Source organism: Macrobrachium rosenbergii, chromosome 1 (assembly GCF_040412425.1).
Source record: "Macrobrachium rosenbergii isolate ZJJX-2024 chromosome 1, ASM4041242v1, whole genome shotgun sequence".
Lineage (NCBI taxonomy): Eukaryota > Metazoa > Arthropoda > Malacostraca > Decapoda > Palaemonidae > Macrobrachium > Macrobrachium rosenbergii.
In genome coordinates this window covers 6,712,126-6,739,625 of record NC_089741.1, presented here as the reverse complement: position 1 = coordinate 6,739,625, position 27,500 = coordinate 6,712,126, and the positions used below count along the sequence as shown (strand labels likewise).

Genomic DNA, 27,500 nt, shown 5'->3' with positions numbered 1-27,500 from the left:
AAATTTGATTAATTCTTGAATTAAACCACAAATGTTAATTTATCAAGAAATTAAATTAACCAAACAAAATTTAAACTATTAAGACATACTTAAGATGTGAAAATAAAATGCAAGTAAATGAAAATTAAATCTCTACCATTGTTAAAATGTGAAATTAAATCAAGTATGCAATGTTAAACTGTTAAGAAACACTTAAGATGCTAATCATTTAATTTGCAAATTTGTGAACATACAAAAATACACAAGAATTAAATGTGTAAAAAATTAAATAAATTCACCAAAAAAATTTCACTTAACCAGTCTAATAAACACAAATCAATAACACTCACAAAAACCAATTCAGTTAGATTAACACATCATTTCAAAATAAGTTTTAACCATGGCAAAGTTGCAAAATTCACTTTACCTTACAGAAGCTTGTGAAAACTTTCACAAGTTACCCCTGCAGCTTGATATTCACTTAACACACTTTTCTGATAGGCACTGTTACAAACACTGTTATAAAACTAATGCTAGATCTCAAAAACTAACATAATATTAATAACTACACAAATATTTTACATTAAGAATTGCTCTATCTTGAAGAGAGAGAGAGAGAAAGAGAGAGAGAGACAGACAGACAGACAGAGAGAACCAATACAAGGTCTCTAAATCAGAATGAACAAATTTTTAGGTTTCCAGCTAGAAGCAAAAGAACTAGATGACATCATTATTATGGCAAAACATTTTGCAGCTGAGATCCATAGAATATTCTAAAACATTTTGGGAACGAGGCACAAAAGAACATTCTTGATTTGCTGTTACATAAGACATGATCAGAACAATACGTGACTTTAAGAAAAAAGTTTTGGACAAGATCTCAACGCAATCCATACAACTCGCACATGGCTAATTATATGATTGGCATGTTTATAATCAGGCGAAGAGCACGGATCTTCCTGCTGTCAACACACTTATCGCTCGTGATGACATCTCAAGAAACACAAAAGAGATCATGTTACTATCTCTCTAAGACAACTTCAGTACACATGGGCTTGGGGATAAAACTTTCTCTCCAGCTATTGCGTTATTATAAAGAAACATATTATTAATTTTAAATTACGCTTTTAAGTTATCTAAATTATTAACATTTGTGAGATCTGACATTGCAAAGACATTTTTACATAACTATTATTAATATACAGAATATACTACACAATATCTGTTGTATAAGGAAAAAATCATACGACATTTACAAAGCATATCACGATATTCTGGAAAAATCATACTTTATACATTTTACAAGAGGATATCATGAGAATATATATATATATATATATATATATATATATATATATATATATATATATATATATATATATATATATATATATATATATATATATATATATATATATATATATATATATATATATATATATATATATGAAAAGCTCATAGGTCACAGATATTTTATGAATTACAAATACACGGTAGATTTTTTATCAGTAAGTGTGGCTAAATGCATGTGTGTTTTTTGGGGCGGATCCCCAGAGTGTGAAGGTATTAGTTATCATATAAATTGTCATTCGAAGATCAACACCGAATATTGATAGAAGCCTTCAATGAAGGCTCTCATGGTTCGAGACCTGTCGATTAAGACTGTGAACATTGCTGTTTGGAGGTGGAAAACATTTCAGATTTCCCAACTGTAGATTGTTCTTTTCCTTTAACATATATCTCACTTGTGTCACACATTTTTTACAGTGTGTACTTTATAAGTAACATGGGAGGAATTCCCATATCTTTATTTTTATGCATTTGTTTACCAAGCGTTTTATTTGACTTCTTCAGATGCTTCGCTTGGGAAGAGGTTAAGATGTACTCATTGGGGAATATACTGGACTTTGACTTATTTTGACCTATAATGGAGAAATTATTTAGAAAGAATAATTAGTTGAATATGGTGGACCTTAATATATTTGATCATTTGATGAACATTAGTGTTCCATTTTATTTCACATCTTTTTTCTTGCAATCCAGTTATTTAAGATTATTGTCAAATAAATTATTTTGGGCAATGCTTGTTTCGCTGTAGACCTGGGGAGAGAGAGAGAGAGAGAGAGAGAGAGAGAGAGAGAGAGAGAGAGAGAGAGAGAGAGAGAGAGAGAGAATGCACTTAGTAGAAGTTTTTCTGATTCGTATGGTTCTCATGTGTGTTATGTATCTGGAGATTACATAGACTGGGATATTAGTTTAGTAGAATCTAAACAGGATGAGAATGAGGTTTTGGCAGACGCAAAAGCGTTTCTTAGAGGGGATTTAGTTAGGAAGGGTTATAGTTTGCCTTTTGCGGGTCTTGAATTAGAGGGTAATTTGTTAGTTAGGAAGATCAGATACAGACTGAGAAATAGTGAGGATAAGGGTGAAACGACGCAAATAGTTGTCCCTAGGAGTTTAGTACCTACGGTTCTGGATATTGTTCATTGTAGGTCAAGCAGTTCGCATTTGGGTATTAGAAAACGTATCAGAGTATACAGGGACAACTCTTTTGGAAGAATATGCTCGCGTCAGTGGAAGGCTTTGTGAAAGGTTGTTTGGTTTGTAATGCGTGTAAGCTATCAAGGGTCGTTTCTTGTAAATTGGGTTCGTTTCCTATTCCCAGTAGACCCTGTTCGCATGTCCATATGGACATACTTTCCAATTTCTGTGAATCTAGTTACGGCCATAGGCACATGTTGGTGGTTGTGGACGAATTAACTAGGTTTGTAGAGATTTTTTTTTGAAGCATAAAACGGCAGAGGAAGTAGCAGTCGTCTCCTTTCATGGGTATATTTGTTGTTACAGGGTTTCTGAGCTGCTGATTATAGATAATGGGAGAGAATTTGTGAACAAGACGGTTAGAGTGTCTTGCGGATATATTCGCCATTCGGAAAGTCACTGGGTTATGTGAACTGGCAAATAGGAAGGTAATTGAGGGTCTAAGAATTACTGTAAGGGGCAATGATGTAAATCGGGATCGACATATTCCGCAGGTTCAGCACAGCATCAATTCTATGGTTAGTGATTCCATTAGAATGTCTCCCGCTGAAGCACTATTTGGCTACCCAGCGTGGGGCGCGTTCGACTTACTACCTACCCCATCAGGTGATGATACAGTTAAATAGCTGATCTCTACTGTTAAGGAGAGATATGCGCTTCTTGCTAAGAATCTTCAGTTGAAAACTCAGGATATGGTTGAAAATAAATGTTAGGAATCAGTTGAATTATAAATTAGGTCCTAAATTTGAGGGTCCTTTTCGGGTTGTAGACGTGAAGAAAGGGAATGGATTTGTTGTTCAAGATAAAAATACGGGAGCGTCTCTGTTGACACATATGTCTAAAATTAAAAAGACAGGTTAACGGGAATCTTGTGGGTTAATTCCTGTGATGTACTGTTGTTTCTGATCATTTTTTTTTTCTCTCTCTCTCTCTTTTGTTTTTTAATAAGTTTTAAAGGTGTGTGATCTGTCATTTTTTTTAACTAGGGAGGACGTCTGTCCATAGAGTTATACAAATCTTTAATAGTCTGAGTTCAGTTTTTTTTTTTTTTTTTGCTTTTTTTTTCTTTTCTGCGCAAGTGCAACGATTCGGAGTAGATATTTTTTGTGTGTGTTGCAATAATGTCTGAGAGGGGAAAACTTAGTAAAATAAGGCCCAAAAATATTTCCCCCTGCAATAAACTCCAGGAACTCTAGGATTTTATCTTTATTGTTATTTCTTATCAAGCTGTGTCTTATTGCATTAACTTATTTATACATATTTATAAAGTCTCACATCCTATTCATTTAATATTGTGGAACTTATACAAAATGCATATGATTGTTACTTAATCCAAGGTCATAGCATGATTTGCATAATTTTCCAGAACCAGATGCACACACCCTAGTATGAATCATATCAATATATATATATATATATATATATATATATATATATATATATATATATATATATATATATATATAATATATATATATATATATATAATCAGTAAGCTACAAACGTCCTTTAATATTCAATTCGCTCTACCTCGGAAATAATATATTTTCATATATGTTACCGAAGGGGAATTTTTTTGTTGATAATAAGTTCGTTGTCCCGTGGGCTCGAACCAGCGACGGACAAGAACTCAGGACTACAGTGGATGCTTTAAACCACATGACCAGCAAGTGAGGTATAAGTGGATATCGTCTCCCATATACAAATCGCCCATCGAACTCAGGTGTTTGTATTAGAGACGATATCCACCCACCTCTGCCATGCTAACCGTGTAGTGCGTTTGTCGCACGCAGCCATATTATGACTTTTTATCACATCACCGTGATTCATATACAATCAGTAACCTACAAACGTCCTTTAATATCCAATTTGCTCTACCTCGGAAATAATATATTTTCATATATGTTACCGAAGGGGAATTTTTTTGTTGATAATAAGTTCGTCGTCCTGTGGGCTCGAACTAGCAAAGGACAAGAACTCAGGACTACAGTGGAAGCTTTAAACCCTTTAAACCACACGACCAGCAAGTGAGGTATAAGTGGATATCATCTCCCATATACAAATTGCCCGTCGAACTCAGGTGTTTGTATTACAGACGATATCCACCCACCTCTGCCATGCTAACCGTGTAGTGCGTTTGTCGCACGCAGCCATATTATGACTTTTTATCACATCACTGTGATTCATATACAATCAGTAAGCTACAAACGCCCTTTAATATCCAATTCGCTCTACCTCGGAAATAATATAATTTCATATATGTTACCGAAGGGGAATTTTTTAGTTGATAATAAGTTCGTCATCCCGTGGGCTCGAACCAGCGAAGAACAAGAACTCAGGACTACAGTGGACGCTTTAAACCACACGACCAGCAAGTGAGGTATAAGTGGATATCGTCTCCCATATACAAATCGCCCGTCAATCTCAGGTGTTTGTATTAGAGACGATATCCACCCACCCTTCGGTAACATATATGAAAATATATTATTTCCGAGGTAGAGCGAATTGGATATTAAAGGACGTTTGTAGCTTACTGATTGTATATGAATCGCGGAGATGTGATAAAAAGTCATAATATGGCTGCGTGCGACAAACGCACTACACGATTAGCATGGCAGAGGTGGGTGGATATCGTCTCTAATACAAACACCTGAGTTCGACGGGCGATTTGTATATGGGAGACGATATCCACTTATACCTCACTTGCTGGTCGTGTGGTTTAAAGCGTCCACTGTAGTCCTGAGTTCTTGTCCTTCGCTGGTTCGAGCCCACGGGACGACGAACTTATTATCAACTAAAAATTCCCCTTCGGTAACATATATGAAAATATATTATTTCTGAGGTAGAGCGAATTGGATATTAAAGGACGTTTGTAGCTTACTGATTGTATATGAATCACGGTGATGTAATAAAAAGTCATATATGTATATTTATTTTATATATATATATATATATATATATATATATATATATATATATATATATATATATATATATATATATATATATATATATATATATATATATATATATATGTGTGTGTGTGTATATATATATATATATATATATATATATATATATATATATATATATATATATATATATATATATATATATATATATATATATATATATATATTGATATGATTCATACTAGGTGTCCACAGTGACAAGGTATTTGAACCTTCAGGTTACAGCATCGTCGATCTAAAACATCATATTACAAATTTCGTAAAATACTTTCAGTAGACTTCATCTAGGAGTTCACTTGAATAATCTGAAGTTCATGAAAGGTTTACCCATTACTTCTAGTAGAACTATCTGAGAGCTTTCATATAATGAGAATTCAGTTAATATTTTTTTAGAAATAAGCTGCAATTTTTCTATGAATTTTCAGGTTGAATTCGATAGTTCAGTAGTATACAAATAAATTGAGCAAAAAAGGGAAACCAAATACTTATTTGCAAAAATATGAATCATTTATTAAATACAGTATATATGTTCAGCAAGAGCAAAGGAAGAAACATGCTCTGTCAAGAAGATTCCGGTAAAGCGTTATGCTATGCAACTGCAGGTGTTATATTTAAAATTTAAAAAAAAATCATTTTTTTTTATTTGATATGTCAGATAACAAATTAGTATCTGTTGGAGTTTTGTAATGATTTGCAAAGTAAATCCATCCAAGTGGAATTTATTCTGTTGTTTAAAGTTATTCTTCGGGTGACTGAGGCTCAGCAATTGTCTTTTTCTTTGGGGCTGAATGTAGTAAGTCAAAGTAACACTCTTCTAGAAGGGCAATTATCATTGGCCTCTGACCTGTTAATATATCTTTAGCAGCATCCTTCCAGCAGTTAAGCCGAGATGGCATTCCAGATCGACGGGAGGTCCGCCCATTCTACTATCTTCCCCTTGAAGGTGGGGATAATTATCGTCAGTAAATGTAAATATAAAAGTGGCAAGATATGCCAAGAAGTTGTACTGTTGTTTAAGCTGGCTTTTCTGGCTGTATTCATCGCCTCTTCCCACTAGTTGTCGCCTAATTGGCTGTCACAATTGTAAGCAGGCATGAAGAGATCCTTCGTTTGGCTAATAGTGTTGTCTGCCCGGAGTGACACTGTATTTTTCACTCACTGCACAAACAAATCAAGCTCATGCATAATGGAATCTTACCAAACTTTCTCTGGGATGTGGGTAGAGATGGGGTCTGGCTAAGTGCGTTTGGTAAGTGATTTACGGGATGCATTGCTTACAATAGTTCCTCCAAATTTACATGTGAATTTTCGTGGTTATTCCTTTATTTGATTTATTGTATTGCATAAACAGTGACCACAAATAAACATCATTAGAGGATAAAAGAGAAGAAATGTGTGATGTGATATCTGGTTAGTTAAAGAGGGAGAAACGTCTGCAAGAATAGAACAATAAAACAGACTAATACAAAATTGTGTAAATATCAAGAAATGAGGAAGTATGCCCTATCATTCAGACAAGATGAATGATAGTAGTGGAATTGTCACGTTGAACAAAACATAGCTGAAACTTATTGAAACATACCATGAATGAGCTCGGAATGTTGACGTTGAGCCATCATGTGCAACTGGTGAATACAGGGGATTCAAGTGAGTGGTCCAAGAGTGTGTGCCACTTAAACAAAAGGGACTTAGTGGGGTTGGTAAAACTATGAATTACTAAAATATGAGCTTGTTGGCGCACACTACACATGCTGGAACCCAGGGCTGCTGTCTCCCCTACTTTCCCGATCCCCTATCTACCCCGCCCCCAGCTGGGGTGGACAAACAGGTTTCACAGGAGGAGGGTAGATGTCTTCCCTACACTCCCGTTCTCTTACCTACCCCACCCCCACCAGGGACGGACAAACCGGTTTGCATAGGGCGGGTGGCTGTGTCATGTCTCCCATACTGTCACCAGGGGAAGGACAAACAGGATCAGATCCTCTCGGATTTTATTATTATTGATAGATCATTCCAGGCTTAGAGTATCACTGGCATAATTACTTGTGGGCTGCAAGTCACCTAGTAAATAACAAGGCAACTGTAAAAATAGAGCAAATGCGAGGAGAGAGAAAATTAATATACAATATACAGTATATGTATGTATATATACATACATACATATATATATATATATATATATATATATATATATATATATATATATATATATATATATATATATAAAACAGCTTACGAGAGCCAAACAGCATAAGCAGAGATATTTTATCGCACCCTGGATTTCTTGTATGCGCTCTCTCACCCACTCTGAAATGATATTATAATCATTGCAATTTAGCACAGCCAATTTATTTCAACTTCAGTGACCAATCAAACTATGGTTCTCAATATGTCAAAATTAATCATTTCAATTCTCGATGAAAAATTGCTCACGAAAATTCAAACACAATCCTCGAATCAAAGTACCTTAAAAACAAATGAACACGTTTTTCAAAATGAGTTGTAATACTTATTGCCCAAAGCAAGCAAAGCAGATATTTAATAAATAAATGAATTCTTATTCGGTCAAGCAGGATGAGTCAGCGTGCTCAGTCACTTCGAGAGACACTTCATTTTTACTTTCTCAAAAGGGGAGGGAAGAGGAAAAGAATTAGCTATGCATTCTACTAATGTTTGCAGATCCACAAAGAAGGACCCCCCCCCCCTCCACAGAAGATATGCAAACAAAACCAGCTTGTGCCATCTGCCAGGGGTAGGGGTTGGAGGCCGGGAATAACCTGTCAAATCGATAAGGATATGAGACATTTGCGAGCACTGTTTGACCATTAATGAGAGAAAACAACTGTCTCATCACAAGCAAGGTAATATAAAATTCCGAACTAAGCTACAAGTCTCTATCCACAATGGGAAGGAAAACTTATAAACTTTCTTCAACAACACAACGAGAGAAAATTAAAAGAAAAGTGTCAGATATGGGGAGAGGGTCTCTTTTAATTTAAGAATTCATATCTTCGGTGAAATACTGCAGCAAGTCGTGTACGGAGAGTACGTAAAAAAGCGGAAAGTTCTAAGATTTGTGAAAGTTAACATATAGGTTAGGGACGTGCTAATGTGTATATATATATATATATATATATATATATATATATATATATATATATATATATATATATATATAACTTAATTGGGACATGCTTCGAGCAGAACTCTCACTCGTTATCAACCTACAAAATTAAAATGAAAACATTACAATTCTTAAAATAAAATTCAAAATAATACAGCAAAAATTGCTATAAAAGCATTACACGGTCAACATGGCAGAGGTGGGTGAATATCGTCTCCAAATACAAACACCTGAGTTCGACGGGTGATTTATACATGGGAGCCGATATCCACTTATACCTCACTTGTGGCCGATTGGGTTAATGCGTCCACTGTAGTCCTGAGTTCCTGTCCTTCGCTGGTTCGAGCCCACGAGACAGCGTATTTATTATCAACTAAAAAAATTCCCCTTCGGTAACATATATGAAAATATATTATTTCCGAGGTAGAGCGAATTGGATATTAAAGGACGTTTGTAGCTTACTGATTGCATATGAATCACGGTGATGTGATAAAAAGTCATAATATGGCTGCGTGCGACAAACACATTACACGGTCAACATGGCAGAGGTGGGTGGATATCGTCTCCAAATACAAACACCTGAGTTCGACAGGTGATTTGTACATGGGAGCCGATATCCACTTTTACCTCACTTGTGGCCGATTGGGTTAATGTGTCCACTGTAGTCCTGAGTTCCTGTCCTTCGCTGGTTCAAGCCCACGGGACGGCGTACTTATTATCAACTAAAAAAATTCCCCTTAGGTAACATATATGAAAATATATTATTTCCGAGGTAGAGCGAATTGGATATTAAAGGACGTTTGTAGCTTACTGACTGTATATGAATCACGGTGATGTGATAAAAAGTCATATATATATATATATATATATATATATATATATATATATATATATATATATATATATATATATATATATATATATATATATATATATATATATATATATATATATATATATATATATATATATATATATATATATATATATATATATATATATATATATATATATATATGTGTGTGTGTGTGTGTGTGTGTGTGAGTGAGTGCATACAGTATATATACGTGGGTGTGTGTTTCAACATATATAACTCTCTCTCTCTCTCTCTCTCTCTCTCTCTCTCTCTCTCTCTCTCTCTCTCTCTCTCTCTCTCTCTCTCTCTCTCTCTCTCTCTCTCTCTCTCTCTCTCTCTCTCTCTTTCAAGTAGTCAAAATCACTGTCTGTCGTTGTTTCAAAACCAAACTTAGATTTGAACCCTGGCCGGCGAAGCAGTGATCAGTTATAATTCGCCTTGGGTGTAAGTTATTTCCAAGGTATAGTGAGTTCGACACTGAACGATATTTGTCGATTAATGTTTATAACTTGCGAGTGTATGTGACAAAAATTCCCATAAATACTGTAAATTTTTAAATGAATATACATACAGTACATGCATATATGTATATATATATATATATATATATATATGTGTGTGTGTGTGTGTGTGTGTGTGTGTGTGTGTGTGCGCGCGCACGTAAATTTGTACTAGAGTATCTGTGCTGTATTCTTTTAAACAGACCCCCATCACCATTTTGTTTTCTTTTACTTCTCTGTTGGATTCTCGTTTGAACTAAACTTGTCATCTTGATGTACAATACTGGTTTTCTTTAATATTTTAATGAGCATCAATAAGTTTAAAAATTATAAACGCGCCCCTCAGTATTTTAATAAAAGTTAACAGTCTATCACATAGTCTGCCCATTTTAAAAATAAATAAAGCTGTCATATAGTTTTTCAGTCAAAATGAAGCATTACCTTCGCTTGCAGAGGCTCGTGAGTTCATAATCATACATCTCGGATTTATGCTCAGATTCAGAAGCAGAGAAAGAGAAGACGCAAAGACTTAGCATTCAAAGAAGCAGTAGGCTCAGTAGAATAAACAAAGGGTATTTAAGAATGGAGACTGATTTATTTCAAGATAATTATTCTTTTAGGACCAAGTTATGACTGATGGTGCCGGAGTGTTCATTTCGAATATGTCCCTCGTCATTCAGAGAGTCACTCGAGCTCACGCTGGACACTACAGCTGCGAAGCAACGAACATAAAGAGCACTACAACTTCACCACCTATTAACCTTGACGTCAAGTGTAAGTTTTGTGTCTAATTCTACATTTATTATTTGTGTTCAGATATATATATATATATATATATATATATATATATATATATATATATATATATATATATATATATATATATATATATATATATATATATATATATATATATAACTGATTCATGAAGATATGGAACGTGATGAATGTATAAATAAAGGCAAATGCCACAAAGGAAAAATGAAACAATGGAGTGGTTGCTAGGCCTTTCGACACATGGTCCCTTTCGTAGCAGACTGATGAAAAATATAAAAATAGGTTTTACAAGAAAGCTCGTATAATTGACAGATGACATACAGATATCCCTGATGGTGGGGATTATAAGGAACAGATGCACCTGGAATCCAACACAGTTGAAGGATTAGTGGTCCTACCAAAATAAAGGTAAATCTTTTGAGAGGTTTTACCAAGTATTAGGCCAACTGGCTCAAATGCAGGGAGGAGTCAATTAAAGAATTATACAGGGGAAGAGAATAACCACCAAAAATGACCTTGGAATGAATAAGCTGATTACATATATATAAAAGTACAACACATTTTCTTCTTTTGGTACACAATAAAAAATGAACATTTCCAAAAAAACTGTTAAACATAAGAATACATAGAGAACATGTATATGGTAACTAATTAGTAATTAAGTCAGTGATTTTATTTTTAAGACCATTCTTGACATTTTACGTATACAGGGGCCCAAATAATACATCCCAGGGCCAAGGTTGAAATTGCAGGTGGAAGTAAGCTGTATAATTGCAGATTCTAAAAATTTTGTGAAGAGAAATCTTTCAATCTGGTAATCACTGAACTGTCAGTCCTATTGATCGTATGTAAGTTTCCACTTAAATGAAATATTCATTCAGTTAAGTGAAAACTCACACAGGATCAACTGGACTGACAGTTCAATGATTGCCAAACTGAAAGATTTCTCTCCATGAAATTTTTATTAGAGTCTTCAGTTATACAGCATTCCTCCACCTGTAATTTCAAACTTAGCCCTGGCATGTATTATCTGGACCCCCGTACTAGTAAGATGTCAAGAATGATCTTAAAAATAAAATCACTAGCTTAATTACTAGTTAGTTACCATATCCATGTTCTCTATGTATTCGTATGTTTAATAGTTTTTTTTTTTTTTTTGGAAATGTTCATTGTGCAAAGATTTTTATTGCGTACCAAAAGGAGAAAATGTGTCGTACTTTTATTAAATACGTAATCACCTTATTCATTCCAAGGTCATTTTTGGTGGTTAGTCTCTTCCCCTGTATAATCCTCCAATTGACTCCTCTCTGTCAATTATATGAGCTTTCTTGTAAAACTGCTTGATTACTCTCTGTGAAAGAGATTTATTTGTTAATCCTAAATAAGCTTTTCCACAGATATGCAAGGAGACTTTATATACAGGGATGTCCGTGGGATTTTCTTTTTGTTGAATTTTAACTACCGTTTAATGGGACGGCTGAAAACAAATGGATTGACATGTCTTGGGGTTTGATTTAACATTTTAATGCTGTCCAGGTGCCTAGTTTATATTTCATGACTAACTGTCCCAAAAGGCTGGACTTAAGAGCCATGATATAAAATTAATCTAGATTAGTAAGGGCATTTTAAAGATGACAGGTGTTCATGAATAGATCTAAATTCTTGATCTAAATATTTTGAAGAGCAGATCTTATGTGCTTGCAAAAATTAATTGCAGGCTAAACCTACTTTATCATGGTAGCAGAAAAAGAGAATGTAGGATGATATGAAAGTGGGTTTTTTATAGATTTTATTTACAATTACCCTCTGCTATACCTAGTGATTAGGGCTGCTGGGTATGGAAATTTGTTGTTCGTTTCCTATTCTGTTTTAAATTTGATATTTGATACTACATTGTTTAGCTTGTTAGCTGCCCCAACTAGTGTTCCAGAAACATCATCTGCAAATCTCATACAGACCATATCCTTGGGTTTTATAACAGCAAGGAGAGAAAATTAGTTTCCAGATTATTTGTTAGTACAGAGTATATGGAAGATCAGGTTAATGGATGTGATGGTGGAAAGAGAACTAGCTGGAGATGTATTTGATTAGTATTTGGCTAAATCTCAGGTTAATATTAATTTAGGGAGGAAATGGTGAAAATGTGATTGTAAATGTAATTTTGACAAGGAAGTTCAATAAATAGCAAGTAAGAACACATAGGGAGATGGGTTAGAGTTGATGAAGAGTATGTGAAATTTCATGACATGGTCATAGGACGTGTGGGGAATGTGTTTTTTTTTTTAAATAGGAGGGCAAGATGAGAACTAATAAAAACATAATACATGTTAGGGCGAGGAAATGACATATTTAGTGAAGGGAAAGTGAAAACTAATTGACATGCAATTGTATAACATAAGAGAAGCTTTGTTCCTATGAGAATACAAATATTGCCTTTTACGTGGGCGTATCACTCAGCAGAAGGTGGGAATCCATTGTTGAAATCTTGGCAGTAAGATAGCTTATCAGGTGGTTAACAGGTGGAGATGGGATTTAAATGAGTTGTATCCCTCACTTACTGATGTCCCACTCACTTTTCTTTTGGCCTGGGGTGGTAAACAGGTGTGCTGCATTCTTCTGTCTTGCCTAGTGGTTGAAAGTGGATAAGTATTTCCTCATTAACATTCTGTTGTAGGTTTTTATGTTTACTTTTCTGGATAAAAAACACTAACGTCGCCATTGCAAGCACATGGCCATCTTTGTGAGCAATGAAGGTCATCCATAATAATGGATCCTCATTTAATTGTGCTTCCTGCAGGGGGAAGTCCTATTCTAGGGCTTCTCCTTGCAAGGAATGTGTTGTCAGGCATTTGCCCCAGTGGATTAGGTTTGGGAAGAGGAGAAAGATAGATAAAAGGTGCTCACTGGCTACTACTCCAGGGACACCTCGGAACCCTTCTAGTTCCTTCCTACCCCCATCTTCCATTTCTCTTACTTTTGTAAGTGTTACTCCCTCTAGGATAGGTAGCACTTGGCATAAGAAACCTGACCTTAACCTTTCACCAGATGATAAAGAAGCTCCTGAAAAAGGTGCTTCATCAGCAGCTGTGTCACCATCTGATTATTCTGATCATGATTCTGACATTCCTGATACCCATAAGATTTCATTATCATTGGAGTACCTGTCAAAGATTTGACACACCTTTAATATTCTGGGTAGCCCATCTTCTGTGGCTTTCTTCAGTGACCTGGCAGAGGAAAATAGGGCCTTATCACCTGTGAATTCTACAGAGGTAGCCATTGATGGGTCCACTGCTGTTTTGACTTAGTAAAGTGCTGCAAAGGAGGGGGATCTTTCTAAAGCAGAAGTCTGTCCAATAGTGGATCTTGCAGAGCATAAAGCAAGTATGACCAGCAACGGGAAAGAGAACAAGTTCAGGCATTACTCTCCTCTTTTTCTTCTTTTTTGTTGCCATCAGACTCATCTTCCTCCTCCTCAACCCTGGACTCTTCCCAGCATAGACGGAAGAAGGGTAGGGCTAAGACCTCTCCAAGAAGTCTAGGAGGGTTTCTCCCATGTGCTCTCCCCACTGGGGGGAGAGTGGTCATGCACACAATTATCGGGTAGTTATCAGTCTACCTTAAGTAGAGCTGGCACCATGGCATCAGCTTGAGAAGACTTGAGGTCTGGCCCTATCTTGTCCCTCCATGAGTGCTCAGATTTACACCAGGATAAGGCTGCTCATCTCGCTTGTTCTGCCTAACCATGATAGTATGGTTGCAAGAAGTCATGTGCATGGGACAGCCCATTGGGCTGCACAGAGAGGGTTTGTCCAACCCACTCACTTGTCATGGGCCCAGTCTATAGATTGGGTTTGCTCTGGTGATGGCGAAGGTATTCCTTCTGTCTTCTTTGGGAGGTTGCAGAGGGGAACCTGTACTGCTTCCACATTTGAGATGTTTGCACTTTCAGTAGCATGTGTAGCCCAAGAGCTGCTATGCCAGTAAAAGGCCTCCTTTGAGTCCTTCTGCTTCTCATATGCACAATTTGCTGTGTGGGTAGGAGAATAGTGGGAGTAGTAGTGTGAAGGTTCATTTTTCCCCTCTGTCTTCTAGCTCAGTGGCTACTGGGTCTCTAAGTAGGTGGGAGGCAGTGTACAATTAGGAACTGTGTTCTGATAGCAACTCCACTGCATCGCTTATCTCTTCTCCAGTGAGAGGCTTGTCTGATTAGGAGCAGGACTGGGAATACCCTAGGGAGCAGAATTCTGAAGTGACTTTGGCTTAAGATGGAGCATCTCATGTCCTAGGGGATCTCATAGGAATGAAACAGTTCCACAGCTTTGAAACTCCTTCAGGGTGAGCTAAGGCTACAGTTTAAGGAGATTATTTTGTTCATATGTGTGGAATAACCTTCCAGAGGCGACCATGGTTTTGTACCAGCTGACAGTCTTGCTTATGGAGTTGACCAGTGGGAATAATCCAGAGGCACGCCCTTAGGTCCAGTTGCTGCGGTCACAGTTAGTGCTCGGCATTTTTGGGGAAGTGAACATCCTGATCTATGGGTTGGGAAGTCGTTTTCCATATCTCCAGTAGGTATGCAAACTCCGCCCCCTTCCGCTTTCACACTAGTGGAAGTATTACATGCTGGAGGATGCAGATGCTACTCCTATGGGTCTGGGTGCATCAGTCTGAGGGCTGACCAATGACCCCCCCTTTAGAGAGGCTATGTTAGGAAAGTGATATACATGCACCATAGCAGAAGTAGATGCACTAGAGACAGTTTCTATGATGTTCCTCCAGAACATTTTGTGGCTTGACCTATGGCTCAGCACACTAACAGTCAATTCCATATAAGGAATTTTGTCTCAGAATGAAGGCAGTTTTCAGGAGGTTGTTGGTGTCAGGAGGTAGAGTTCTGACCTTCCTGGCACACTAAAGCATCAACCAGTGGATAAGTTTGAGCCCCAGAGGAGAAAATGTTTGCCTCTCTTTTCTTGTTGGCCTCACACTAAGTGGTATCCCAATCTGCTGTCTCTCCTCGTTGAGGCACTGAGCCCAGTCTCCTGTATCAATTGCACATTTGCTGGTACTGTCAGGCACTGCACTCTCTGCAGCTTCATGTTTGGAGTAGCTTCACACTTCAGAACAGTTTGGTGTTGGGCTCTTTGCTAGTCTTTCCTAAGAGTAGTTTGGAGGCAGCTTCCTTTAAACCTAGTGCTTCAAAGTCAGCTTCTGCCAAACCTGTTAGTATGGCAAAGCCATCCACTTCTGTGATCTTGAAGAAGCCTGTTCTTCAGAAAATGGGACAAGTAGCCCAGTCTTCTTCTTTCATGAAGGGTGGAGAGTCTTCTCTGCCCTTTGCCCTGCCCTGTTTGGCAGTGATAAGAAGGAGGAAAGGGAAAGAAGAAGGGAGGGGGGGGTCACTGAGGGTGGCAATCCCCCTCCTCTGCTGCCATGAGTAGTGGGTTGCTTATGTCACCGTTCTGCCATGTGGCAGGAGCAGGGTAGAATCTTGGGTTGTAGCAGTCCTTCAGGATGGTTACAATCTTCCTTTCAAGGAAGTTCAGTCCCCATCTTGGAGACAATGAACAGGTTCCACTTCTACCATACATAGCCGTGGATGCAGTCATGGAAAAAGATGCTATAGAAGTCTCAGATCACCAGTCCTTAGGTTTCTGCAATCAGATTTTCCTGGTAGGGAATGAGTTTGTGCTACAGACTTAGTTCAAGATGGAAATAGTACAGACAGTGCCAGAATCCATCAGAGAGGGGGATTTTACACTTTGATAGATCTGGAGAATACATTCCATTAAGTACCCATTCATCAGAACTCTCAAAAGTACCTCTGCTTTGTCTGCAGCATGACTGTCTACCAGTTCAAGGTGTTTTGCTTTTGACCAAGTACAGCTCCTCTGGTGCTTACCTGGTTATTCACCCTGGTGTCAGCTTGGGCTCATTCGAAGGGTACTTGCTTGTTGTGATGTGGGTGATTGTTTAGTCCTGATATCCATGAGGGTGCAACTCCTTGAGGACCTTCTCATGCTTTTCCACAAGTTGGAGGTTGTTATCAAGTGGGAAAGTCCAATCTTGTTCCAAAGTAGCAGGCAAAGTACCTGGGCATGCTTATTGATTAGGCAGAAGAGAGAGCCTATCTAATAGAATCTAGTGTGAACTAGCACTGGGAGGTTGTGGCACAGTTCCTGCCCTGGCAGGAGCAACCAGCTTAGCTTTGGCACATGATCCTAAGTCATCTGCCATCATTAGAGAAGCTTGTTCCTCACAGACAGAGGCACCTGCATTCACTTCAGTGGCAGATGAAACAGTACTGGGGCACCTCCCAAGATCCTCCTTCCTGACTTGTTTCTTTGAATCAGGAGGTAAAGGAGGACTTAGCATGGTGGATAGACAACAGATGCCTCTTAAAGAAGCTGAACTCCCCACCTACAGAAATACTTCAGTTTTCAAACACATCACGGGAGGGATTGGGCGCACACCTGAAAGGAGAGTTCCTTGTAGGTGTATGGCCAAAGGATGCTTCTCATCTACACATCAATGTGCTCAAAATGCAGGCAGCGTGGCTAGTGTTGAAAGTGTTTCAGGAACAGTTGAAGGGTCAATTGGTAGTGCTGATGAGTGACAACCTGACTGTCGTGGCTTACATTAAAACCAGGGGGCTCTATGTTGTCTTGCAGTGTAGATATATGAGTGGGTAGTTTGTCACAGCATCAAGTTGACTGAAAAATGCATTCCAGGCAGGTGGAATGTCACTGCAGTTCAGCTCAGTCATCAGGGTCTCATGGTTGGGACAGAGTGGTCCCTACAACCTCAAGTAGTGGAAAGGTTGTTCGAGTTATGGGGTTGACAAACACTGTTTATCACCCTGCAAATAAGTCTGAAATGTGGAAAATCATACACATCCAGGTTGTCCCCTGGGTTTTGAAATTCATCTTCCATTAATGCCCAGGGGTCTGGAACTGGAGAACAGATCAAACATGAGAGATCTGGATGTGTACGATTTTCCATATGTCAGACTTATTTGCAGGGTGATAAACAGTGTTTGTCAACCCCTATCTATGTGTGACTCTGGTGGCTTCTTACTGGTCTCATGCTCAGTTATATCCCAATCCGCTGTCTCTCCTGGTTGAGGCACCGAGCCCAATCTCCTGTATCAGTTGCACGTTTGCTGGTACTATCAGGCTCTGTACTCTCTGCAGCTTCATGCTCGGAGGATATCCAGCATGGCAAGAGAGAGGCTTTTCTTGCAGAGTGCCATCAGGGTTACTCAGTGAACAGTGGCTTCCTTTCCTATATGAGGGCTCACAAAGTCAGGGATGCAGGTCCATACCTTGCTTTTCAGAAGAACTTTTCGATTTTTCAGGTAATGCGGGCAGGTGTCTTGCATATACAGATTACCTTTACCTTGTTCTACATGAGGGATGTCTCCCACAAGTCCCTAGACACTTTCTCCTTGGGACCTGAGGTGGCTGCCCAACAGATTGTATAGTCACCCTAGCTCCATTGTGGACAAGGTCAGTATCTTATCTGATGTACTTATGGGCCTGGTGTAAGTCTGGAGATACATATGTGGAATGGCTGGGTTCCCTTCCATCCTTACTTCCTCTTTCTAGAGTAGTATCTGACCCAAAGTACTTGCTGTAGTTGGACTAGATACAGACGAGTGTTCTTTGGGTATCCTTTCCGTGTCAATGATAGCGAGACATCACCGTTTTCTCTCTCTTATAACAAGGGAAAAGCGGGTGGGGACACAACAGAGATTAGTCCTAAACCCATTACTTGGTAATACCTAGAACTAAACTGCCTTCTGATACGAAGTCTGTTATGGGAGACATCATAGTTCTCCAAATGTTTTCTTACACTAATACCCCTTCTTGTTTTAAGGGGTAAAGAGAGAGAGAGAGAGAGAGAGAGAGAGAGAGAGAGAGAGAGAGAGAGAGAGAGAGAGAGAGAGAGATGGTAAGTAATAAAAATAGATGAGAGAAAATGTGTAAGAAATTAAGGGAGAATAAGCTGCTATGCACTGAAATTAATGGATCTTGGAATAAAATATACAAATGGAGGAATGCTGTCCATAGTGAATGGTGTCCTGGGTCAATGGAGTGGGTATTTTGTAAGAGAATAAAAAAAAAGGCAGGGCTTAAGGTTAATGTATGTTTGAACTAGAAGTTGATGGGATTACAAGCAAGATACTGTAGTGGGGCAGCAATAGTGTGATTAGGGTTGTATAAGGGAAAAGTTCAGAATGAATGGCTGTGAGAAATAAAGGCTACTCTACATAAAGACTAATGCATCTGGACAGATATACATGTTAGAAGGGTATAACATTACTCTGTATATCATGAAAGGTGTCTGGTAAGAGTTTGATTGTGAAAGTACAAAAGAAAACTGAAGGATCAAAATGGACAAGTAATGAGGGCAAAGATGATAAACTATTATATCCTGGAATTCATGTGTGTAAGTGAGCTATTTACCTGGATTTTGAGGTGTCTAGAATCTGTGCTACATCTCTGGATTCCAGGTGGTTAGCATCTGCTTTACTTTTATTTATCTACTGTACATTTGACTAAATAAATACATATACAAAATTCTAAAAAAGGTAAATTAAGAAAGATTAAAATAATTATGATAATCCTGTAAGCGACAGGCAATTAAAATCCTTCAGAGGAACCTAAATTCAATGTGAACAAAGTGACAGGTAAGAAAGGAAAATATAAGATGACATTTGCAGTCCACAGGCATGTGGCCTTAGGCAAGCTATGTTCTACATATCTGGGACTCTTGCAACCATAGCTAGACAATTGAAATCCAGGCATCCATCCAAACAGTTGGCTATGTTCTATATATCTAGTATCAAGGTATCTAGCATACAATTGTCAGTGTTTTACAAATCAAGAATGTAGGCCAAAGACTAGACACCTAAAAATCCAGGCATAAAGCCTATAGCTGTCAATGTTATATGTACTTGGATTCCTGAAGTGTAGCAAACACAGTAGCCACTCAAAATCGCTATGGATTTTAGGTGTCTGTATCATCTGAAGTTTCAGCATTGTAAGTAAAACATTTTGATGGAAAGTGACTGTTTGTGTATATGTTTATGAGAGAAAATGATGTGCAATGTCTACTTAGATGTTTACTACCGTCATGAATAAATTATGGTATAAGTCAGAAGGCTATTAATTGTAGAGGCAACATGTAAGAAAATGAGTTGCAATTTAAGTACGGAATAGTTGACATTTGCAGAGGGATTAGTAGGAAGAAGGAGAGAAAGACTTCGAAAGCACTGGATTAAAAGTGCATGAGGTATTGGAAAGAAGCACAAGAACATGTGCAAGATGGAAATGAATGGCAGAGTTTATGTAGGGAAGTTCTGCTCTGCTGATGAGCCTTTTATGTCATTGTGTGAAACAACAAATGTTGTGGAAGTTTTCTGCTCATGCAGTTTATCCAAAACTCAGCAGCAAAAGTTTGAATGTGCAGTGATCGTAATAATGTCTTTTTCTATGAAATAACCACTTCTGGTGGAAATAGCTAAATATATATACATACATATATATGTATATTTATATACACACACACATATATATATATATATATATATATATATATATATATATATATATATATATATGTGTGTGTGTGTGTGTGTGTGTGTGTGTGTGTGTGTGTGTGTGTGTGTGTATGTATTGTCACGATGCATGCCAAGTACCTGGTTATTACACAACTAATCACAAAATTAAAAAATGTACCTCACTTCAGCCAGATACCTGAACTCTCATAACAAGAAGAATTACGACTGAGTACCCTAAAGGTAACAGTGATCCCTTAAAAAACTTATTAATAATGTGAAAAATCAAAATAAGTTTATCAAGATTAGTGTGAGGTATCCACTATTAAACTAGAAATATACTAGAGTAAAAGGGCATCACTCCATTCAACAACTTTAACTGTTTCCCTGGTCGTAATTCACTTCAGCAAAGCTAAAAGAACAAAACTTGTTTATCACCTTGCCTTATGCACACAATTAATCCTATACACTGGTGGTCAATAAATGAAACACTGTTTTTAAAAAATTTTAAATACAAAAACTTATTGTTAAATTCAAAATTTATTATTAGAATTCACAATCTGAAAACTTTTTCTATTACTTGAAAACAACACAAAATTTAATTAATTCTTGAGTTAAATCATTAAACAAAACTAAATTACAAAATTCTATTAATCAAGAAAAATTTAAACTATCAAGAATTACTCAAGATTTGAAAAGAAAATCTTAATAAATGAACATTAAATCAACTATGCAATGTTAAATCATCAAGAAATATTTAAATGCTAAGTTAATAAATGTTAAATCACCAATAAAAATCAAGAGACTGCAAACACAGGAACACACAAAATTACACAGAAGATTTATCAATAATAATTTCACTAAGGCAAAATTTCCCTAATATACCTTATTATACCATGGTAATAATAAGTAAAATTCACTTTACCTTATACTCGTACATGGTTGTGAAAACCTTCGTAAAATCCCAGAATGTGCAGCTGCTTGGTTTCACAAAACACATGTTTTTTACTGGGCTCTGTTACAAATTAAATAATTTAATTAATTCAAATCTCAAAAGTTATATTTAATACCAGTGACCACAAATATTTTACGTTAATAATTACTCTCTTTTTAAGAATGAGAGAGAGAGAGGGAACCAAACTGATCGGTCTCGAATATCAGAATGAATTGATTTTTGGATTCCAGTAGAAATTCAACAGTCATATGATGTCATTAAGGCATTTTGGGTGCGAGATGCAAAATTCTTCTAGACTAAAGCAGGTGATGTCACTTCTGGCAAAAATGTTGAACTCAATTGGGATAATACATGATACAATCGATCATGAGGTTCTGTGCAATACTTGTCCATATCTCTCAAAAGGGCACACATGACCAGAGTCATGTATGTAATATTACAAAACCGATGTTTTTTTTCTCATATGAGACAAAGCTTTTACAGAAATCTTTTACATGATCAAACTGATGGTAATTGTTATTCCCAACCTGTCAACACATGAATTAAAACAAAGCACTCTTTTATTTGAACTGATGACAACTGAAGTGAAACAAACCCTTCACTAGGACACACGTGTTCTTTTGAGATCTGATATCACACTACATACTCTGTTTCAATAATTATTATCATTACACACAATACATGATAAATAGAAGAGTAAATATATCAAAATTATAGGAGGATATACATATTACAAGGCAACATCATGAATATATATATACATATATATATATATATATATATATATATATATATATATATATATATATATATATATATATATATATATATATATGTGTGTGTGTGTGTGTGTGTGTGTGTGTGTGTGTATGTACACACACAGACATACAGTATATATATGTGTGTGTGCATGTGTGCTTGTGTGTGTATGTGTGTGGTGTTTTATGTTTCATATACACTCTGAAATACATTGAGCAATTTCAACCAAACTGGGTATACAAGACTTACCATCTGGGAAAGAACGCTGTGGAGGTAAGACATAACTGGCACCAAAGGGGGTGTAGGAAGGGGGTGAAATGTAAAAATTACTGAAAACAACAGATATTAGTGTCTAATCCATAGTTTTCAAGGTCGCTGAGATGAATAGTGACACTCCCAATGACCTTCAAGTCCAAGTTCAGCCCTAGGAAGGGGTGTGGGAAGTGGTGACATGTAAAAATAACCGAGAGCGACAAATATTAGTGTCTAATCCATAGTCTTTGAGGTTGCTGAGATGAATAGTGACACTCCCAGTGACCTTCAAGTCCAAGTTCAGCGCTGATAGGAAGGGGTGTGGGAAGGGGGAGACATGTAAAAATAACCGAGAACGACAGATATTAGTGTCTAATCCATAGTTTTCGAGGTCATTGAGAAGAAAAGTGACACACCTTACACCTTCAATTCCAAGTTCAGTCCCAATAGGAAGGGGGGTGGGAAGGGGTGGGAAGGTGGTGACATGTAAAAATAACCGAAAACTACAGATATTAGTGTCTAGTCCATAGTTTTCAAGGTCGCTGAGATGAATAGTGAAACTCCAATGCCCTTGAAGTCGAAGTTCAAGGCCGAATAGGAATGGGGGTGAGACGGGGTGAAAAATAAAATGTCAAAAATGACAGATATTAGAGTTCGATCCACAGTTTTCAAAAATACTGGGCAATGTAACTGAAGCAACTATCTTAACAGGAATGGAGAGAGTGAGAGAATGACAGGAGAGAGAGAGAGATAGGTAGAGATTTTATCAGTTGTCATTCAGAGATTTTCCAGGCAGTGCCAGGTTGGTCAGCTAGTATATATATATATATATATATATATATATATATATATATATATATATATATATATATATATATATATATATATATATATACACACACACATTATATATATACATATATTTATACTAGCTGACCAACCTGGCACTGCCTGGGAAATCTCTGAATGACAACCGATCAAATCTCTCTCTCTCTCTCTCTCTCTCTCTCTCTCTCTCTCTCTCTCTCTCTCTCTCTCTCTCTCTCTCTCTCCCCATCCCTGTTAATACAGTTGCTTCAGTTACATTGCCCAGCATTTTTGACATTTAGTATTTCACCACTTCTCACCCCACCTTCCTATCAGGGCTGATTTTGAACTTGAAGGCCATCAGGAGTGTCTCTATTCATCCCAGCGATCTCGAAAACTATGGATCAGACTTTAATATCTGTCATTTTTTTACATTTTATTTTTCACTCCTTCTCACCCCACCATTCCTATTGGGGTTCAACTTCGATTTCAAGGGCATCGAAGTTTCACTATTCATCTCAGCGACCTCAAAAACTATGGATTAGATCATTAGACACTAATATCTGTAGCTTTTGCTTGTTTTTACATGTCACCACCTTCCTACCCTTCCCACCCCACTTCTTATCGTGACTGAACTTAGACTTAAAGGGTGTAATGAGTGTCACTTTTCTTATATGTATATTTATAAATATACATATATATATATATATATATATATATATATACACACACATATATATACATGTATATATATATATATATATATATATATATATATATATATATATATATATATATATATGTATGTATGTATATGTGTATATATATATATATATATATATATATATATATATATATATATATATATATATATATATATATATATATATATATATATATATATATATATATATATATATATATATATATATATATGTGTGTATATATATATATATATATATATATATATATATATATATATATATACATTGTATATATATATATATATATATATATATATATATATATATATATACATACATTGTATATATATATATATATATATATATATATATATATATATATATATATATATATATATATATACATATATATATATATATATATACATATACATACATACATATATATATATATATATATATATATATATATATATATATATACATATATATATATATATATATATATATATATATATATATATATATATATATATATATACAATCATGAAGCTACAAATGTCGCTAATATCAGATTCACGCTACCTCAGGAATATCTCCGATGAAGAATTGTCGCCGAAGGGGAATTTATATAAGTGATAAATGAATTGGTATCGTTGGGACACGATCCCTTGACACGAAACCTATTCAGCGACTCCAGTAGATGCTACCCACTGAGCTATCCTGACGATACCAATTCATTTATCACTTATATAAATTCCCTTATGAAGAATTGTCGCCGAAGGGGAATTTATATAGGTGATAAATGAATTGGTATCGTTGGGACACGATCCCTTGACACGAAACCTATTCAGCGACTCCCGTAGATGCTACCCACTGAGCTATCCCGACGATACCAATTCATTTATCACTTATATAAATTTCCATTCGGCGACAATTCTCTATCGGAGATATTCCCGAGGTAGTGTGAATTTGATATTAAGCGACATTTGTAGCTTCACGATTGTATATAAATCACAGTGTGATAAAAATTTCATATATATATATATATATATATATATATATATATATATATATATATATATATATATATATATATATATATATATGTATATATATATATATATATATATATATATATATATATATATATATATATATATATATATATATATATATATATATATATTTATATATATATATATATTTATATATTTATATATGTATATATATATATATATATATATATATTTATATATGTATATATATAATATATATATATATATATATATATATATATATATATATATATATATATATATATATATATATATATATATAAGGAGGAACAGGATAGCCAGAAGACATGGTAGAATTCCAGACATTATTACTTCTTAGAAATTAACAGAGGCACAGCCGAGCTTTCGGGAATACGTAACTTTTCCCATCATCAGGGTCACTTATCTATGATTACATAAAAATAAAAAGAAACAGTAAGAAAACTATACCGATTGACTAAATCTAAAAGTATTAAAACAGTTATATATAATTGACAAAACTTTAAAAAACATAATAATATAAAGTAAAAAAAAAAAGGCACATAAAAACCTAAGTTAACCAAGCAATAAGAAATCACGTACCAAACAGAAATCGTCAAATAAAATCACTGAGAAGATAGATACTGAGAGAGAGAGAGAAAAAAACAATGAATATTCAAAATGATAAAAAAAAAAATGATAATGTAGTACAAAATACTGGAGAACCTACTGTTCATGTCGTAGTTAAATGACAACTGGGCGAGTTAGAAGACTGCAAATGGAAGAGGGTGAAATGGTGTGAGGAAAAAACTAAAAAAAAAAAAAGCAAACTATGCAATGAACAATGGAACAGAGGTGGTTTGGCTATTGAGTGTTGGTGATTGTTGTTTAATATGGACGGACTCTAAAAGGGGAAGCGAATGGCTATTTTTTGTTCGTCCAAGTATTTGAAAATCATTGTATTGTATGTGATGGTGGCAAGATATAGCATGAAGTCTAATGGCACTATTTTCTTTTTTGCTTAAAGCTAAGCCTGTATGGTGGCTGACACCCCTATGAGAGTCGATGCGCACCTTAAGTAGGCGCTTGGTACATCCCACATAAGTCCCAAAATTACATTTTGGGCAATTAAACTTGTAAACAATGCAGGTACGCATCAACTCCGGGAGGGTGTCTTTCACGCGGAACAGTCTTCCGATTGTAAGAGAGTTATTAAAGGTAAATCTGAAGTCAACATACGGATACAGATGGCTCAAGAATGACAATAATTTTCGTTTGATTAGGACAGAATCGTTAGTGAAGGGAAGGGAAACATACATTATCTTTTTGGGAACAGTGCAGACTACAAATTTTGGCTTAAAAATATTGTCTAAAAATTCTTTAACGATTTTAGTGAACATGTTAAAGGGATAGCAATTATTCTTAAAATACCTCTCTAAAAACTGGACTTCTAGGTGAAAGTTATTCCAATTGGAGCAAAGGGAAAAGGCTCGATGAATCAGAGTTCTACACCAATTAGTCTTAAAAACAAGGGGACAGTGACTAAAAAAAGTTTAACCCAAGGCCGGTAAACATTTTTTTCTAAAGATGCCAGTCGTAAAATTTCCCTCAGAACGAGAGACCAAAATATCTAAAAGGAAATGCGGCCATTACATTCTTTTCCATAGTAAAAGTAATATTTGGATGAAACGAGTTGATAAAATCTAAAAACAACTGGGCATGACATTCTTCAGCAAAAAGTAAGAAAGTATCATCTACATAGCGTCTATAAAATATGGGTTTAAAAGTATCTGGGCACTGATTAAAGAATTGTTCTTCTAAATGGCACATAAAAATATTAGCGAAAGAAGGTCCTAAGGGGGAGCCCATGGCCATGCGTACCTGCATTGTTTACAAGTTTAATTGCCCAAAATGTAATTTTGGGACTTATGTGGGATGTACCAAGCGCCTACTTAAGGTGCGCATAAACTCTCATAGGGGTGTCAGCCACCGTACAGGCTTAGCTTTAAGCAAAAAAGAAAATAGCGCCATTAGACTTCATGCTATATCTTGCCACCATTATATACAATACAATGATTTTTAAATACTTGGACAAACAAAAAATAGCCATTCGCTTCCCTTTTTAGAGTCCCTCCATATTAAACAACAATCACCAACACTCAATAGCCAAACCACCTCTGTTCCATTGTTCATTGCATAGTTTGCTTTTTCTTTTTAGTTTTTTCCTCACACCATTTCACCCCTCTTCCATTTGCAGTCTTCTAACTGCCCAGTTGTCATTTAACTACGACATGAACAGTAGGTTCTGCAGTATTTTGTACTACATTATCATTTTTTTTTTTATCATTTTGAATATTCATTGTTTTCTCTCTCTCTCTCTCTCTCTCTCTCTCTCTCTCTCTCTCTCTCTCTCTCTCTCTCTCTCTCAGTATCTATCTTCTCAGTGATTTTATTTGACGATTTCTGTTTGGTACGTGATTTCTTATCGCTTGGTTAACTTAGGTTTTTATGTTCCTTTTTTTTTTACTTTATATTATTATGTATTTTAAAGTTTTGTCAATTATATATAACTGTTTTAATACTTTTAGATTTAGTCAATCGGTATAGTTTTCTTACTGTTTCTTTTTTATTTTTTATGTAATCATAGATAAGTGACCCTGTTAATTTCTAAG

At 35.8% G+C, this 27,500-nt stretch overlaps 1 protein-coding gene across 1 annotated transcript in view; it reads left to right on the top strand.

Moving 5' to 3' along the window:
• LOC136851922 (uncharacterized) overlaps positions 1 to 27,500 on the top strand; it is a 489,330-nt gene that overhangs the window by 304,967 nt on the left and 156,863 nt on the right. The window contains exon 9 of the mRNA XM_067126612.1: positions 10,593 to 10,746. Within this exon, the coding sequence (XP_066982713.1) occupies positions 10,593 to 10,746 (154 nt within the window). The remainder of the gene's footprint in view (positions 1 to 10,592; positions 10,747 to 27,500) is intronic.